At 39.3% G+C, this 19960-nt stretch overlaps 1 protein-coding gene across 1 annotated transcript; it reads right to left on the bottom strand.

Annotated features, from left to right (window-relative positions):
• Positions 1–235: 235 nt before the first annotated feature.
• On the bottom strand, positions 236–19202 carry LOC138852165 (peroxisomal carnitine O-octanoyltransferase-like). Its single transcript, XM_070081854.1, has 5 exons — positions 19076–19202; positions 13688–13771; positions 9114–9210; positions 3617–3697; positions 236–735 (listed from the first exon to the last, which is right to left on the bottom strand). The coding sequence occupies exons 1-5, from the start codon at positions 19142–19144 to the stop codon at positions 476–478; spliced, it is 591 nt and encodes a 196-aa protein (XP_069937955.1). The 5' UTR covers positions 19145–19202; the 3' UTR covers positions 236–475.
• Between the last annotated feature and the right edge of the window lie 758 nt (positions 19203–19960).

The following is a 19960-nucleotide window of genomic DNA, read 5'->3' as shown; positions in this document are numbered from 1 at the left end:
TATAACCCCACTCGGTACATCATCAGATGCAGCATTCTTCACCTGACCTCAGCCCGACTATAAATACTCGCGTTCCTTCCACCCCAGGTAGTTCTGTTTGTGACTTGAAAAAGCCCACTGTGTGGGCGAAACGTAGTCAATAAAGGATCACATTATACTGCATTTGTGTTTATATTTGTTTTTTGTCTCCACATATACTTCCGTGCACCACTCACCTTTTTCCTTCATCAATTCTATGGTTAACCTCATCCTTCCTACATCCATCCGCTGACACGTCAACTCCCAAATATCTGTAAACATTCACTTCTTCCATACTCCTCCTTTCCAATTTGATATCCAATTTTTCTTTATCTAAATCATTTGATACCCTCATCACCTTACTCTTTTCTAGGTTCACTTTCAACTTTCTACCTTTACATACTCATTTAATATACTTAAGAAATTAACATATAAGAGACCTAACAGATTAACATACCTAACAGATTAACATACCTAACAAATTAACATATAAGAGATCTAACAGATTAACATTTAGCATGCCTAACAAATTAACATCTAACATACCTAACAGATTAACATTTAACAGCAAAATTATAATGAAAGTAAATACCTGAGCCCAGTTTTCCCTTGTGTCACAGGTAAGAACACTGATGCCAGGTCCAGGTCCCAGGTCATCACTTGTTTCACGGATGTGTCTTAATTGTACTTCCAATTCTGGTGCAGACAATGGCTTACCTTAAAAGAAATAATAAAATTCCCATGAATAAATGTAATAATTCCTCTTAATTGTACAGTACTTAAGTATTAAAAAAATATTTCTTCCTTTCAACAAATTGGCCATAGCCCAACAAGGCAGGGTGACCTAAAAAGAAAAACAAAATTTTCTCTTTTTAACCCGTAAACGGTCCAAACGTATATATACGTTTTTACCGCTAGTGCCCCAAACGTATATTTACGTTTTATGTGTCCTACATTTAACATTGCCATGATAAGCCTGAGTCGCCTAGACATGTGAGAATGGGTGTGAGCACTCACTGTGCACCATATTAAAATAATTGGGGATGCCTGGGCACCATATGCTCTTTTTTCCTATTAAAAATCAACAATGTTTTTTTCTCAAAAAAGTTGGGGCAGTACGGTAGTGAACGTATATATACGTTTGGACCATTTATGGGATATACAGTGGACCCCCGCATAACGATATTAATCCGTTCCTGAGAGCTCATTGTTATGCGAAATTATCGTTATGCGAATGAATTTTCCCCATAAGAAATAATGGAAATCAAATTAATCCGTGCAAGACACCCCAAAGTATGAAAAAAAAAAAATTTTACCACATGAAATATTAATTTTAATACACACAAACTGAAAAAGGCATGCACAGTTACATGACACTTACCTTTATTGAAGATCTGGTGATGATTGATGGGATGGGAGGAGGAGAGAGTCTTAGTGTTTAGAAGGGGAATCCCCTTCCATTAAGACTTGAGGTGTCAAGTCCTTTTCTGGGGTTACTTCCCTTCTTCTTTTAATGCCACTAGGACCAGCTTCAGAGTCACTGGACTTCTGTCGCACAACATATCTGTCCATAGTGGCCTGTACCTCTCGTTCCTTTATGACTTTCCTAAAGTGTTTCACAACATTGTCAGTGTAATAGTCACCAGCACGGCTTGCAATAGCTGTGTTAGGGTGATTGTCATCAAAAAAGGTTTGCACTTTAAGCCACATTGCACACATTTCCTTAATCTTTGAAGTAGGCAACTTCTTCAATTTCTCTCTCCCCTCCTCCGAAGCAGTTTCCTCAGGTCTGGCCTCTTGCTGTTGAAGTTGATCTAGCAGCTCATCAGTGGTTAGTTCTTCATTGTCCTCCTCCACCAACTCTTCCACATCATCCCCACTAACCTCCAACCCCAAGGACTTTCCCAATGCCACAATGGATTCCTCAACTGGCATAGGATTCCCAGGGTTAGCCTCAAACCCTTCAAAATCCCTTTGGTCTACACATTCTGGCCACAGTTTCTTCCAAGCAGAGTTCAAGGTCCTCTTAGTCACTCCCTCCCAAGCCTTACCTATAAGGTTTACACAATTGAGGATATTAAAGTGATCTCTCCAAAACTCTCTTAGAGTCAATTGAGTTTCTGAGGTCACTACAAAGCACCTTTCAAACAGAGCTTTTGTGTACAGTTTTTTGAAGTTTGCAATAACCTGCTGGTCCATGGGCTGCAGGAGAGGAGTGGTATTAGGAGGCAAAAACTTCACCTTAATGAAGCTCATGTCCCCATAAAGTCGCTCTGCCACGTCTGTAGGATGACCAGGGGCATTGTCTAACACCAGGAGGCACTTAAGGTCTAATTTCTTTTCAGTTAGGTAATCTTTCACATTGGGGGCAAATGCTTGGTGTAACCAGTCATAGAAAAAGTCCCTAGTGACCCATGCCTTACTGTTTGCCCTCCACAGCACACACAAATTAGCCTTGAGGATATTCTTTTGCCTGAACGCTCTGGGAGTTTCTGAGTGATACACTAATAAAGGCTTCACTTTGCAATCACCACTAGCATTGGAACACATCAACAGAGTAAGCCTGTCTTTCATAGGCTTATGTCCTGGGAGTGCCTTTTCCTCCTGAGTAATGTAGGTCCTGCTTGGCATTTTCTTCCAAAACAGGCCTGTTTCATCACAATTAAACACTTGTTCAGGTTTCAGTCCTTCACTGTCTATGTACTCCTTGAATTCCTGCACATATTTTTCAGCTGCTTTGTGGTCCGAACTGGCAGCCTCACCATGCCTTATCACACTATGTATGCCACTACGCTTCTTAAATCTCTCAAACCAACCTTTGCTGGCCTTAAATTCACTCACATCATCACTAGTTGCAGGCATTTTTTTAATTAAATCCTCATGCAACTTCCTAGCCTTTTCACTTATGATCACTTGAGAGATGCTATCTCCTGCTATCTGTTTTTCATTTATCCATACCAATAAGAGTCTCTCAACATCTTCCATCACTTGCGATCTCTGTTTCGAAAACACAGTTGAACCTTTGGCAAGAACAGCTTCCTTGATTGCCGTTTTGTTGGACACAATAGTAGCGATGGTTGATTGGGGTTTACTATACAACCTGGCCAGCTCGGAGACACGCACTCCACTTTCATACTTAGCAATGATCTCTTTCTTCATCTCTATAGTAATTCTCACCCTTATTCCTGTAGGGTTGGCACTAGAAGCTTTCTTGGGGCCCATGGTCACTTATTTTGCAGATAAAATCACCAAAAACACTGTAATAATACGAAATGTTCCGATTGTATGCTTGGATGTTACCGCGGAGGCTGGCTGGTAAACAATGCCACCGGCGGAACATGTGAGGCTGGCTCAGGCCGCACATTAGACGCGTCTCGGACGAATAGCGTTGAGCGGGTTTTTTAGCGGTATGCGAGGCAAAATCTTAGCGATAAAATGTATCGGTATGCGGATTTAACGTTATGTGATGCCAACGGTATGCGGGGGTCCACTGTACTTTTTTCTCCTATGTAAGGAATATTTGTGTATTGTTCCAGTCACATTATTGTGACTTTCTATTCTTTTTTCATGAAACTCCTAGGCAGGATAATACCAATACCTGCAGAGTCCCAGGGATACATTGTCCATATATGTCCATGACAAAGAACCACAAGGTGCAAGGGACAGTCACCTTCATCCTCTGAAAATAAATGAGAAATATATAAATGCATTTCCTTTTATGGGTCACTCTGCCTTGGCAAGAGATGACTGGTGAAGTAAAAAAAACGTAAATTAATATCATTGGCACCAGACTCTAAAAGATTTTAACAAATTTATATAATATACTGGTAATATTTACTTTATTTTTACTATGTACAGCTGGAATCTCAGTGTTTGAACGCATTGGACCTCGAACGAACTGGAGTCCGAACAATTTTATTCAGAAAAAAACTGACATTTGTGTCTGAATGCTTTTCTATAGTCCTAATACACCAGCTTGTTTACAATTCACACAAAAGCCCTGTTTCAAAAGTGCTTTGAAGTGACCTCTAACATTGACCTAACTCTCAGAGACTTTTGGAAGAGTCAGTTCAACATCCTCCAGTGTGTGAGGCTGATAACTAAAGCCTGGGAAATAATGTTTCCCACACTTAACTTTTCACAGTGCAAACACCACCTAGGAACTAATTAAGTTCAAACACAGGGTTCCACTGTATATTGTAATGAGATAAAAATGCATTAAATTTCAATCAATCCAAGAGCCTCAAAAATACAGTGAAACCATTAATCTGACAAGAAATATACAACAATCTATATAAAAAAGAACAATAATTCAACTATTTACCGAACTTGATTTAATAAACAAAATCTTGGAACATTCACAAAAAAATCTGTACAGTATATTTAGCAGGTAGTTAATAATTGTCTTACGTTCAATTTCATTTGCTGTCTTCTCACTTATTTTTAAAGGTAAAACTAAAGAAAACTATACAATTGCACAAACAGTCATGCAACACAGACACAGTTGCATAGTAGCACTGTAATTACTATAATTTTATGGCAAAACTCACTATTACATTAGAGTGTATAGGAAAGCATATAAATCTATAGGGGAAGGAAGGCGGGGTAGGGGTCGTCCTCGAAAGGGTTGGAGAGAGGGGGTAAAGGAGGTTTTGTGGGTAAGGGGCTTGGATTTCCAGCAAGCGTGCGTGAGCGTGTTAGATAGGAGTGAATGGAGACGAATGGTACTTGGGACCTGACGATCTGTTGGAGTGTGAGCAGGGTAATATTTAGTGAAGGGATTCAGGGAAACCGGTTATTTTCATATAGTCGGACTTGAGTCCTGGAAATGGGAAGTACAATGCCTGCACTTTAAAGGAGGGGTTTGGGATATTGGCAGTTTGGAGGGATATGTTGTGTGTCTTTATATGTGTATGCTTCTAGACTGTTGTATTCTGAGCACCTCTGCAAAAACAGTGATAATGTGCGAGTGTGGTGAAAGTGTTGAATGATGATGAAAGTATTTTCTTTTTGGGGATTTTCTTTCTTTTTTGGGTCACCCTGCCTCGGTGGGAGACGGCCGACTTGTTGAAAAAAAAAAAAAAAAAAAAAAACAAAAAAAAAAAAAAGGAAGATTTCTCTTGTTGCTTTTCTTAGTCATGTAATGACATGCTCGGCAGAGCTTTTGTCTGTCTGTGATCTTTCACTATCTTTTCTTCACCTGACTATGATCTTCTATTAGCTTATGTTCATCTGACTGTGAGCTTCCATTAGCAATTAAGTAATCAAACAACTGATACCACTATTATTTTAATTAAAATTTAAATGTCAGTCTATCAGTTGTTAAGCACCACAATACAGTGGACCCCCGCTTAACGATCACCTCCAAATGCGACCAATTATGTAAGTGTATTTATGTAAGTGCGTTTGTACGTGTATGTTTGGGGGTCTGAAATGGACTAACGTACTTCACAATATTCCTTATGGGAAAAAATTCAGTCAGTACTGGCACCTGAACATACTACTGGAATGAAAAAAGTTCGTTAACCGGGGGTCCACTGTATCCTTAAAAGATACCTCCACAAGTAATACAACTACTACAGGCATTAATGAGAACTCTCAGCCCATCCCACCACTGACTATAAACATGCAGTGCGGTAATACCACAAAAAAATTTAAGGTTCCAGAAAAGGCCTAGCCACTGTCTAGATATAAGTAGTTATTATGTACTAGGATTAGTCTGCTGAAATGTCCTGGCATGACAGTGGCTTTCTTTACTTAGCAAACCAAAACTGTAATTACACATTGTAATCTTCACAAAGAAATAAAATCTTTATCTTATCTTTACATGTCTGATTCAGCTGGGCTCAACTGTGCCAGGGTGAATGGAAGACATCGGTCAGATGACCAAAAGCTCCAGCTGCAGATCATATGACTAAGGCCCACATCAGGAAACACTTTTCCTGGCAAACCTTACCTAACTTAACTGCCAGGGGTGGCTCCAGAAAATTTATATAAGAGGGGCTTAGTGGTGGCAATCTGGTTGAAACAGGAGAGGAACTGGGGACTTGTCTTGAACCAATGTTGTTGTTATTTTTATTTCTTTAGTTTTGGGAGACTTCAGGTTGCCTTGTATCCCCTTGGCACTGCCCCTGTAGACAGCATCTGGATTTATGGCAGATGCTTCTGCAGTGTATTCTTGGAATGCAATCTTCACACATACCAAGGGTTTCCTCTATTCTGTATTCTGTTACTAAACTGACTAACAAACCACACACACACACACACACACACACACACACACACACACACACACACACACACACACACACACACACACACACACACACACACAAGCATGCACGCATACACACACACGCCAGGAGCTAGGACTCGACCCCTGCAACCACAAATAGGTGAGTACACACACACACACACACACACACACACACACACACACACACACACACACACACGCATGCACACACACACGCATACACAGGGAGTGTTAATACAGTGGACCCTCGCCTAACGCTATTAATCCGTTCCTGAGAGCTCAACGTTAGGCGAAATTATCGTTATGCGAATTAATTTTCCCCATAAGAAATAATGGAAAGCAAATTAATCCGTTCCTGACACCCCAAAGTATGAACAAAAAAAAAATTTTACCACATGAAATATCAATTTTAATACACACAAACTGGAAAAGACATGCACAGTTACATGACACTTACCTTTATTGAAGATCTGGTGATGAGTGATGGGATGGGAGGAGGGGAGAGTGTTGATGGTGTTAGTGTTTAGAAGGGGAATCCCCTTCCATTAGGACTTGAGGTGGCAAGTCCTTTTCCGGGGTTACTTCCCTTCTTCTTTTAATGCCACTAGGACCAGCTTGAGAGTCACTGGACCTCTGTCGCACAACATATCTGTCCATAGAGGCCTGTACCTCCCGTTCCTTTATGACATTCCTAAAGTGTTTCACAACATTGTCAGTGTAATAGTCACCAGCACGGCTTGCAATAGCTGTGTGAGGGTGATTTTCATCAAAAAAGGTTTGCACTTTAAGCCACATTGCACACATTTCCTTAATCTTTGAAGTAGGCAACTTCTTCAATTTCTCTATCCCCTCCTCCGAAGCAGTTTCCTCAGGTGTGGCCTCTTGCTGTTGAAGATGATCTAGCAGCTCATCAGTGGTTAGTTCTTCATTGTCCTCCTCCACCAACTCTTCCACATCCTCCCCACTAACCTCCAACCCCAAGGACTTCCCCAATGCCACAATGGATTCCTCAACTGGCATAGGATTCCCAGGGTTAGCCTCAAACCCTTCAAAATCCCTTTTGTCTACACATTCTGGCCACAGTTTCTTCCAAGCAGAGTTCAAGGTCCTCTTAGTCACTTCCTCCCAAGCCTTACCTATAATGTTTACACAATTGAGGATGCTAAAGTGATCTCTCCAAAACTCTCTTAGAGTCAATTGAGTTTCTGAGGTCACTACAAAGCACCTTTCAAACATAGCTTTTGTGTACAGTTTCTTGAAGTTGGAAATGACCTGCTGGTCCATGGGCTGCAGGAGAGGAGTGGTATTAGGAGGCAAAAACTTGACCTTAATGAAGCTCATTTCCACAGAAAGTCGCTCTGCCACGTCTGAAGGATGACCAGGAGCATTGTCTAATACCAGGAGGCACTTAAGGTCTAATTTCTTTTCAATTAGGTAATTTTTCACAGTGGGGGCAAATGCATGGTGTAACCAGTCATAGAAAAAGTCCCTAGTGACCCATGCCTTACTGTTTGCCCTCCACAGCACACACAAATTAGCCTTGAGGACATTGTTTTTCCTGAACACTCTGGGAGTTTCAGAGTGATACACCAATAAAGGCTTCACTTTGCAATCACCACTAGCATTGGCACACATCAACAGAGTAAGCCTGTCTTTCATAGGCTTATGTCCTGGGAGTGCCTTTTCCTCCTGAGTAATGTAGGTCCTGCTTGGCATTTTCTTCCAAAACAGGCCTGTTTCGTCACAATTAAACACTTGTTCAGGTTTCAGTCCTTCACTGTCTATGTACTCCTTGAATTCCTGCACATATTTTTCAGCCGCTTTGTGGTCCGAACTGGCAGCCTCACCATGCCTTATCACACTATGTATGCCACTACGATTCTTAAATCTCTCAAACCAACCTTTGCTGGCCTTAAATTCACTCACATCATCACTAGTTGCAGGCATTTTTCTAATTAAATCGTCATGCAACTTCCTAGCCTTTTCACATATGATCGCTTGAGAGATGCTATCTCCTGCTATCTGTTTTTCGTTTATCCACACCAATAACAGTCTCTCAACATCTTCTATCACTTGCGATCTCTGTTTCAAAAACAAAGTTGCACCTTTGGCAAGAACAGCTTCCTTGATTGCCGTTTTCTTGGCCACAATAGTAGCGATGGTTGATTGGGGTTTTGTGTACAACCTGGCCAGCTCGGAGACACGCACTCCACTTTCATACTTAGCAATGATCTCTTTCTTCATATCCATAGTAATTCTCACTCTTTTTGCTGTAGGGTTGGCACTAGAAGCTTTCTTGGGGCCCATGGTGACTTATTTTGCAGGTGCAATCACTAAAAAGGCTGTGATAATATGAAATGTTCCGATTGTATGCTTGGAAGCGACCGCGGTGGCTGGCTTGTAAACACTGGCACCCATGGAACAAGTGAGGCGGGCTCAGGCCGCACGTGGACGCGTCTTGAATGAATCGCATTGAGCGAGTTTTATAGCGCTAGCCGAGGCAAAATTTTTGCGTTAAAATGTATCGCTAGACGGATTTAACGTTATGCGATGCCGTCGTTAGGCGAGGGTCCACTGTATAGTGAAAGGGGTTGGATTTGAGAGGGACTTGCACATGGGTAAATAGAATTATCAAAGCTTATTTATTGGGTAGCATTGACAGCTGGTTTGGGCAAATATTTTATTAGCGGGATGGATTGTGAAGAACCTGCCTAGTATGGGCCAACAGGCCTGCTGCAGTGTTCCTCCTTTCTTATGTTCTTATATATACACACACACATACACATGCATGCACACACACAAGTACTCATGCACACACACACATTTTTACACAACTTACTTGTTTTCCAGGTTGTGTACAGGCTATCAGCACCCTGACCTGGGATCCTTGTACAATTAAACACCCATCTAAACTGCTTCATACTTAAGGGCTTACCCTAGAAAGGTAAAAAAATATATATATATATATCAATTTACAGTCTATTTATAGTAATTTGACATCTAGAAGTCCACAGTTCCTAATCTGCAGAAAATGCAATCATAAGGTGTATCATTCAAATATGAGGAAAAGGCAATGGTCAATTGTCGAATAGTTGCTGGTGTACACGTTTCCCAACTCTACCGCAGGTGTCCCTTGCCCATGTTGCTGATCATAGCAGCTTTCTTTACACCTTCAGAACTACAAGCATTGTTTTTGATAAAAGTGGTGGAATTACTGACAGAATGTTAGGTATAAGGATACAGCTGCAACTAATGTGACATTTTATTATGGCTATGTTTTGCTCTCCAGCTTTGTCAAGCTTAAAAAGCAAAATGTTGCCACAATAAAATGTTACATTAGCGGCATCTGTGTCCTTTTACCTAATTTTGGACTCGCTATGCAGGGATATTGTCTCAGGATAGCATTTCAACACCTCCATGGGGAAATGGAAAAGAATTCTTTCTCCTTAAGCCATGTGTGTCGTAAGAGGAGACTAAAATGCCGGAAGCAAGGGGCTAGTAACTCCTTCTCCTGTATACATTACTGAATTTAAAAAGAAAAACTTTCGTTTTTCTTTTAGGTCACCCTGCCTCTCTGGGAGACAGTCGGTTTGTTGAAAAAAAAAATCAACACATGTTGAATTCCTGTCCTGATGTTTTTCATTCATACTGCTGTGTACGGGGAGTTGGAGGGATGGGGGAACACTTACAAACAAGAATACAGATAAAATTATACAACTGAAAGAAATCTTTGCTATATGACTAACTTTCACAATAACCTAAAAAAAAAAAAAAAAGAAAATGAAACTATATAAAAGACATACAACACTTCTCTCATGAAATAAGCAGTTTAGATATCCAGTACAAGTCTTATACTATATATAATGTCCCTTCACTAGTCAGTATGAACCATATTATATATTGGATTATCTTAAAAGTTTTTTTTTTAACGCACTGGCTGTATCCCACCAAGGCAAGGTGGCCTGAAAAGAAAAACAAAAGTTTTTCTTTTGAAATTTTAGTGATTTATAAAGAAGGAGTTGCCAGCCCCTTCTTAAAAGTTTTAGTTTCATAAAGTAATTATATGAAATAAATCTACAGAATTCTAGGTACATGTAGTAGGTCGGTAGACAGCAACCGCCCAGGGAGGTACTACCGCCCTGCCAAGTGAGTGTAAAACGGAAGCCTGTAATTGTTTTACATGATTGTAGGATTGCTGGGGTCCTTTTTTCTGTCTCCTACACATGCAAGATTTCAGGTACATCTTGCTACTTCTACTTACACTTAGGTCATACTACACATACATTTACACACACCCCTCTGGGTTTTCTGCTATTTTCTTTCTAGTTCTTGTTCTTGTTTATTTCCTCTTATCTCCATGGGGAAGTGGAACAGAATTCTTCCTCCATAAGCCATGCGTGTTGTAAGAGGCAACTAAAATGCCAGGAGCAAGGGGCTAGTAACCTCTTCTCCTGTATATATTACTAAATGTAAAAGGAGAAACTTTCGTTTCTCCTTTTGGGCCACCCCGCCTCGGTGGGATACGGCCAGTGTGTTGAAAGAAAGAAAGAAATGTATGAAAGAGGGAAAGGTACCTAGGGATTGGTGGAGAGCATGTATAGTCCCTTTATACAAAAGGAAGGGTGGCAAAAGAGATTGTAAAAATTATAGAGGAATAAGTTTACTGAGTATACCAGGAAAAGTGTATGGTAGGGTTATTATTGAAAGAATTAGAGGTAAGACAGAATGTAGGATTGCTGATGAGCAAGGAGGTTTTAGAGTGGGTGGGGGATGTGTAGATCACGTGTTTACATTGAAGCATATATATTTTTATTTTTATTATCACACTGGCCGATTCCCACCAAGGCAGGGTGCCCCGAAAAAGAAAAACTTTCACAATCATTCACTCCATCACTGTCTTGCCAGAAGGGTGCTTTACACTACAGTTTTTAAACTGCAACATTAACACCCCTCCTTCAGAGTGCAGGCACTGTACTTCCCATCTCCAGGACTCAAGTCCTGTATTTAGATAAAGGTAGGGAAGTTTTTATTGCATTTATGGATTTAGAAAAGGCATATGATAGAGTGGATAGGGGAGCAATGTGGCAGATGTTGCAAGTATATGGAATAGGAGGCAAGTTACTAAATGCTGTAAAGAGTTTTTATGAGAACAGTGAGGCTCAGGTTAGGGTGTGTAGAAGAGAGGGAGACTACTTCCCAGTAAAAGTAGGTCTTAGACAGGGATGTGTAATGTCACCATGGTTGTTTAATATATTTATAGATGGGGTTGTAAAAGAAGTAAATGCTAGGGTGTTTGGGAGAGGGGTGGGATTAAATTATGGGGAATCAAATACAAAATGGGAAGTGACAGTTACTTTTTGCTGATGGTACTGTGCTTATGGGAGATTCTAAAGAAAAATTGCAGAGGTTAGTGGACGAATTTAGGAGTGTGTGTAAAGGTAGAAAGTTGAAAGTGAACATAGAAAAGAGTAAGGTGATGAGGGTATCACATGATTTAGATAAAGAAAAATTGGACATCAAATTGGGGAGGAGGAGTATGGAAGAAGTGAATGTTTTCAGATATTTGGGAGTTGACATATCAGTGGACGGATTTATGAAGGATGAGGTGAATCATAGAATTGATGAGGGGAAAAAGGTGAGTAGTGCGTTGAGGTATATGTGGAGACAAAGAACGTTATCTATGGAGGCAAAGAAGGGAATGTATGAAAGTATAGTGGTACCAACACTCTTATATGGGTGTGAAGCTTGGGTTGTAAATGCTGCAGCAAGGAGGCAGTTGGAGGCAGTGGAGATGTCCTGTCTAAGGGCAATGTGTGGTGTAAATATTGCGCAGAAAATTCGGAGTGTGGAAATTAGGAGAAGGTGTGGAGTTAATAAAAGTATTAGTTAGAGGGCAGAAGAGGGGTTGTTGAGGTGGTTCGGTCATTTAGAGAGAATGGATCAAAGTAGAATGACATGGAAAGCATATAAATCTGTACGGGAAGGAAGGTGGGGTAGGGGTCGTCCTCAAAAGGGTTGGAGGGAGGGGGTAAAAGAGGTTTTGTAGGCGAGGGGCTTGGACTTCCAGCAAGCATGAGTGAGTGTGTTAGATAGAAGTGAATGGAGACGAATGGTATTCGGGCCTGACGAGCTGCTGGAGTGTGAGAAGGGTAATATTTAGTGAAGGGATTCAGGGAAATCGTTTATTTTATATAGTCGAACTTGAGTCCTGGAAATGGGAAGTACAATGCCTGCACTTTAAAGGAGGGGTTTGGGATATTGGCAGTTTGGAGGGATATGTTGTGTATCTTTATACGTATATGCTTCTATTATTATTATAATCAAAAAGAAGCGCTAAGCCACAAGGACTATACAGCAATATATGCTTCTAAACTGTTGTATTCTCAGCACCTCTGCAAAAACAGTGATTATTTGTGAGTGAGGTGAAAGTGTTGAATGATGATGAAAGTATTTTCTTTTTGGGGATTTTCTTTCTTTTTGGGTCACCCTGCCTCGGTGGGAGACGGCCGACTTGTTAAAAAAAAAAAAAAAAAACTTTTAAAATTGTACCATTTGATCATTAGCTACTTTTCTTACTGTACATATAATTGCAGTTAACTACCTAAAAAAATCCTACTTAATAATCTATGTCTAATTCTTAAGTAGTCTTTAAGCATTAGGATTAGCTTGCCCAAAATGCATTGTATACTATTATCTTTGTTTTGTGCCTCCCAATGTTTTATTATATGTAAACCACATTATTCTTGTATCACACACAAAAAAAAAAATTGAATTTAAATATGAACTCACACTTCTCCCAGGAAGTCCACTGCCGTCCAAGAATCAACAGGGAGTTACCATACTGCCCGGACCTTTGGGTTCAAATATATGAACCAATCAGACAGAAGCATACCTTCACCACCCAGCATATGATCTATCAGACTACCTCAGACTTGGTAGCTCCTACCCAGAATAGAGACTGAAGGCCCATACAGGAGGGCCCCACTTTACAGCGCTTCACTTTACGGCGTTTTGTTAATACAGAGGTTTCCAGTTATACCCATTCTTCATTTATTCAGACTTCTTACAACAAATATATTCACCAGTCACCATAAGCTAAGGATGAAAATATTTTAAGGTAAGTAATGTGTGTACTGCATATGCATTTTTAAGGCTTAGCTATATTGCTCACTTATTATGATAGCATGAACATGTTATTAGACTTTTATGCGCATTTGAAAATGGAAATCGGCTATGTTTCACTTTACAGTGATTTTCACTTTACAGCAGCAGCCCTGAACCTAACCTGCTGTATAAGCAGGGCCTGCCTGTATAGAGCTATTCTATTTACTGTAAGTATTACCCAAGAAATAAAGTACCATGGCTTATAATAATCAAAACTCCTTTTACTAGAAGAACACACACAGGACTTACCTCATTTGTTTTTTGTGGTTTTAAACGCTGCTCCTGCACAGCTAGGTTGAAGTCTAAGAATCCCCACAAATACAAGGCTCCATACTGAGAAATGAATAATAATCATTACTAAATCACATTAATTCTACTTACACTACTTTCTAACTTCTGTTGTATAAGAACATTAAACACTCTAGTATTTAACCCTTTGAGGGTCCGTGCTGTAGATCTACGGCTTTACGTTGAGGGTCCAAATCGTAGATCTAAGTTATGAGCTCAGCTCACTCTGGTAATCTGTGAGCGGTAAATTTTGGCCTCAATATGAGAGAATACATCTATGTGGTATGTGTGCACCATATAAAACAAATCCTGCAGCACATAGTGCATAATGAGAGAAAAAAACTGAGACCGTAATTTTCGAGTAAAGCAACGACTTTGCAGTGTTTTTTTGTGTGTTTTTTATAGTTGTATTTGCAATTTCTTGGTCTCATTTGATAGAATGGAAGACATATTACAGAAATAGAGATGATTTTGATTGGTTTTAGTATTGGAAATGGCTTGAAACTGAGCTCAAATTAGTGGAAATGTTAAATTTTTGCCGATGCTCAAGAGTAAACAAATGACCTCACACGTCTAATACACACCTGCTGGTAGGTCTAATATACGTTCACAAATGTGGTGATATAATTTATATAATTATTACAATATTGCATAACAGTAAATTTTCTATTTTTTGGTTTCAATAAAAATTCATTATGTGAATAAAAAATCAAAATGAAATTCATTAATAAAGCCTGAAAATGTAACTAATGAACAGAAGAAATGTTAGTTTAGTGCCAGGAATGCCTGTTTTGTTTATTCTGGACCCTATTTTGAAATTGGAGTATTTTGAACTTTGCATTAAATTGGCCAAATTACCAATTTCCGATCACTTTATTTTGTAGTTGAAACAGTTGACTTGACGAATTCTTTTTCTCAATCGATAGAATAAAGTAATACTAGCGAAATAGCTAAGAATTTGGTCGACTGGAATAATGTAATTGGCCTAAAATGGGAGTCAAATTTGGCAAAATTGCCGATGTGTAAATATCGCTGACACATCAAAATTCGCTAGAGCATAATTCCGTCAATTTTCCATCAAATTTTGTACTTTTTGTTTTATTACCTTCAGAGAAAGATTCTCGACCATTTCATAAGAAAAAATAACTAAATTATTTTTTGAAAATTCTTGGACACTGGTGCACACTTAGAAATTTGGCCTCTGGACCCTGAAAGGATTAAGATATTAAGGAGGGTTAAAAAAAAAAAAAAGCTTGAGGTCTGGCCAGGGAGCCTTCTTATAATTTTTTGTGTTTCAACACATCGGCCACTTCCTACTGAGGCAGGGTGACCTAAAAATAAAAACGAAAGTTTTTCTTTTTAAATTTAGTAATTTGTACAGGAGGAGGAGTTACTAGCCCCTTGCTCTCAGTATTTTAGTCACCTCTTATGACATGCATGGCTTACGGAGGAGGAATTCTATTGCTAGGAAATGTGTGTATACTACACAAGCAATACTGTTGACAAAGACACTTTCACGGGCATGGTGACTAACCATGGAACAGGTGGGGTTTGAACTCGAGTTTCTTATGCACTTTTCTGAATTTCAGGACTCACTTGCCATGGGTTCAAACCTCATCCCTTCCGTGGTTTGTTGCAATCGTGTTATTACGATTTCGTGAGACACGGTGACTACAAAGTTGTGGCTGCAATGAAGTGATTGCTTAGCCTATATTTTTATGCATAAGCCAGTAAAGCATTATCATTTATCAAGTAATGCTGCAAGAAGGGAAAAATAGGATTTGATACAACTCCTAAAAATCTAAAAATCAATTATCTTGGGTTTCAACATAATGGTTCATTAATCAATTCTGTCTCTTTAGTAAGGATAAACGTACAAAATTTGGGCCTCAATATTATGCTTTAATGATACAGTACTGACATAGTTTTTTATAAAGAATAAAAATGCACCCTGCCTTGGTGGGAACAGCTGTGTTAAAAAAAAAAAAAGGTACAATACCATGACTGGAACAACACACAAATAACATGTATATAGGAGAAAGAAACTTATGATGACATTTTGATTCGACATGAACTATTAACTAGGTACTAGTTAATGGTCCAAGTCAGACCGAAATGTCATCACGAGTTTCCTTCTCCTACATATGGGTTAGCTGCAAATAGTCTTTTATAAGTGTGACAAGACACTGGTTATCAAAGGGTAAATGTCCTATTTCTCATATTTTGTCTTTAAAAAATCTGAACACATGCAAATACTGTATTATGAAATAAAAATAATGCACAAATAAGAGAGACCATAAAAATGATACTCGTATCTAGAGATTTAGAAAACTTGATACAATCTCTCCCCCGACAGTGTTAGATAATTGATGGTCTGCTAAGTTAATATTTTAGACCTGCCTAATGAGAGTGAAATGGAAACCTATAATTGTTTTACACAAAAGCAGGACTGTCTCATAAACATGCAAGATAACAGGTACATCTTGCTACATATACATGTACTTACATTTAGGTCACATTACACATTCATGAACACATATATGTGTGCACACCCATCTGAGTTTTCTCCTATTTTCTTAATAGTTCTTGTTCTTATTTATTTCCTTTCATATACATGGGAAAGTGGAAATACATACATATATAAAATAAAAATAACATTACACTTACCTCTGTTGAAGACTTCTGGGTGGATGAAAGATGGGAGGAGGGGAGAGGATGAAGGTACACTATTGTTTGGAAGGGGAATCCCCTTTCCATAAAGGCTTCAGGTAACAAGTCCTTTTCTGGGGTTACTTCCATTCTTTGTTTTTTAATGCCACTGGGACCAGCTTGAGTCACTGGACCCCTGTCACACAAAATATGTCCAGAGAGCTCTGTATCTGGTATTTCTTTAAAACATCCCTAAAATGGGACACAACATTGTCATTGTACATGTTGCCAATATGGCCTGCAATAGCTTTGTCAGCATGAAGTTCATCTATAAATGTTTGTACCTTTGTCCACATTGCACAAATGTCCTTAATCTTTGAAGAAGGCACCTTCCTCCATCTCTCTTTCTCCTCCTCTGAAGCAATTTCCTGAGCTGTGGTCTGTTGCTGTTGCAGGTGAAGGTCTTGCAGCTCTGTAGTGGTTAGCTCTTAATCGTGGTCCTCCACCAACTCTTGCACATCCTCAAAACTTGCATCCAACCCCATGGAATTTCCCAATGCCACAATACTTTCCACAACTGGCATAGGCTCCTCAGGGTTAGCCCCAAACCCTTCAAAATCCCTCTCTTGTACCCATTGTGGCCACAGTTTTCTCCAAGCAGAGTTCAAAGTTCTGGAAGTCACTCCCTCCCAAGCCTTACCTATAAGGTTTATGCAGTGGAGGATATCGAAGTAATTTTTCCAGAACTCTATTAGGGTCAATTCAGTGTCTGAGGTCACTTCACAGCACTTTTGAAACACTGCTTTGGTGTACAGTTTTTAAAGTTTGAGATGAACTGCTGGTCCATGGGCTGGAGAAGAGGAGTGGCATTAGGGGGCAAGAACTTCACTGTGATAAAGCAAAACTCCTGCACCATTTGCTTTTCCAAGTTTGGAGGATGAGCAGGAGCATTGTCCATTACCAGGAGGCACTTAGAGTTCCAATATATTTTCTAGGAGGTATTTCTTCACACTGGGGCCAAACACTTCACTGAACCAATCAAGGAAATGTCCCTTGTGACCCATGCCTTACTGTTAGCCTTCCACATCACACACAAATTAGCCTTGGCAACACTGTTTTTCTTAAACACACTAGGATTTTCAGAGTGATACACCAGTAGAGGCTTTATTTTGCAATCCCCACTAGCATTACTACAAAACATGAGAGTTAGCCTGTCTTTCATAGGCTTGTGTCATGGCAGTACCATTTTCTCCTGCATGATGTAGGTCCTCTTTGGCATTTTCTTCCAAAACAGGGCTGTTTTGTCACAATTGAACACTTGTTGGAGTTTGAATTGTTCAGTCTCTATGTACCCTTTGAATTCCTGAACATATTTTTCAGCTGCATTTTTGTCAGAATTGGCAGCCTCGCCATGCCTTACTACACTGTGTATGCCACTACGCTTCTTAAATCTCTCAAACCAGCCTTTGCTGGCCTTAAAATCACAAATGTCAGCACTCGTTGCAGGCATTTTCATTACGAGATCATCATTCAACTGCCTTGCCTTTTCACAAATTATCAACTGCATAACACTATCTCCTGCTAACTGTTTTTGGGTTGTCCACACCAACAATAACCTCTTCACTTCTTCAAAGATTTGCGATCTCTTTTTTATCAGCATATCTAACCCTTTTACAACAACAGCTTCCTTGATTTCCTTTCCCTTCACCACAATTGAAGTGATGGTTGAATGGTGTTTGCCATACATCCTGGCAAGCTCTGAAAAACACACTCCACTTTCATAGTTTTCAATGACTTCTTTCTTTAATTCGATTGTCTTTCTCACTTTCTTTACCAAAGGGCTGGCACTACTTTCTTTGGGCCCATGGTGACTCATTTAACAGTTGGAAGCACAAAAAATAATGGAATATTACAAAATGTATCGCATGAATGCGTGCAATGATGGTCACTCACTGATAAACAGTGGCACACAAAAGATGATAATTGTCAGAATACTCCATGGAAAAGTGGAGAAGAATCCTTCCTCTGTAAGCCATGAGTGTTGTAAGAGGTGACTAAAATGCCGGGAGTAAGGGGGCTAGTAACCCTTTCCCCTGTATAAATTACCAAATGTGAAAAGAAGAAAAACTTTTGTTTCTTCTTTTTTGGGTCACCTGCCTCGGTGACTGTTATATAAACTTGCTACCGCAACAATGAGCTGGTTGATCTGTACCAAACATGATACAGTATACAAGGGCCAAACATATTCAGCACCCTCTTTTTGGTGTTCAATATTTTTGGTGGTTTTCAACTAAGTCATTGTTCTTTTTGTTCTGTGCTTTTTCCACTGTTTTGCCATTTTTGCACAACAGCTGCACAAGGGAAGGAAGACTGGCACTATATTTTAAGGTATGTATTGTATGTCCTGTGTATTTATTTTACTTTTGTATCTGTTTTTTATGGCTAGCTGTATTGAACACTTAATATATGATAGTGTAAACATGTTATTAGGTGCTTAAGATGCATTCAGTATTGAAAAAAAAAAACACTTTTCCACCCACCGGCGTTTTTTGCTTATCGCTGGAGGGTCAGGAACATAACAACCATAGAAATGGGGACCTCCTGTATATACAATTTGGTCAACATTTTAGAATACGGTGACTAGTACCTTCATTAAAAATAAAATTAATTTGCAAGCAAACCAAATGCGACAGCACTCACAGTGAGAGCTTTCTCAAACGAAGGTTTCCACAAGGAAAGGTTAAGCGGGTGAGGTCCAGCAGTGTTCATGGTAGGCAGAAGAGGTTCTCGCACTGTCAGGTATGCATAATGAAGCCACCAATCTTCAAGCTGTAACACAAGAAAAAAAGTCCAGTGATCAGACCCACAATTAATGCTGAGCTTCTAAACTCAAGAGAGAAGTCTTTTGGTCGAGGAATAGAAATATTCTTTGGAAGACTTGCTGAATACTTCTGCTCATGCATTATACAGTCTTCGTATACAGCATTTTGTTTTGATTTCTTAAATAAAAAATAAATATTTTGTGATAAAGCCTGACATTTCCTAGACTATTTACATCTGAGCAAACATTTCAACATGTAGGGAAGGTAAAAATAATAAGTATACCTGTCTAAAGACTATTACAATTTGATAACTATACTATACATACAGTGGATATTGCCTTAACCCTTTGACTGTTTCGGTCATATATATACATCTTATGAGCCAATGTGCTTGACATACTGTATATATACTCAAAAATTCTAGCGGCTTCAAATCAAGCAGGAGAAAGCTGGTAGGCCTACATGTGAGAGAATGGGTCTGTGTGCGCAGTATAAAAAAAAAAATCCTGCAGCACGGAGTGCATAATGAGAAAAAAAAACTCCGACCGTGTTTTTTGGATTAAAATGCCGACTTTCAGGTGTATTTTCTTATAGTATTTATGGCTGTATTCTTGTTTTCTTGGTCTCATTTGACAGAATGGAAAACATATAGAAATAAATGCAATCTTTATTGGTTTTACTATGAAAAGGATCTTGAAGTGGAGCTCAAAGTGGCATAAATGTTCGATTTTTGCCAATATTCAATAGTTAACAAATGACGTCA

This window comes from Cherax quadricarinatus, unplaced genomic scaffold (assembly GCF_038502225.1).
Source record: "Cherax quadricarinatus isolate ZL_2023a unplaced genomic scaffold, ASM3850222v1 Contig4625, whole genome shotgun sequence".
Lineage (NCBI taxonomy): Eukaryota > Metazoa > Arthropoda > Malacostraca > Decapoda > Parastacidae > Cherax > Cherax quadricarinatus.
This window is presented reverse-complemented; position numbering and strand designations above follow the sequence as displayed.

Bases quoted from the DNA above. Each gene is read 5' to 3' on its own strand.
- LOC138852165 (XM_070081854.1), bottom strand. From the start codon at position 19,144: ATGAACACTGCTGGACCTCACCCGCTTAACCTTTCCTTGTGGAAACCT. The intron at 9,211-13,687 runs GTAAGTCCTGTG...TTACCTTTCTAG, and splicing joins AACCACAAAAAACAAATGAG to GGTAAGCCCTTAAGTATGAA. The intron at 736-3,616 runs GTATTGGTATTA...ATTTCTTTTAAG, and splicing joins GTATCCCTGGGACTCTGCAG to GTAAGCCATTGTCTGCACCA.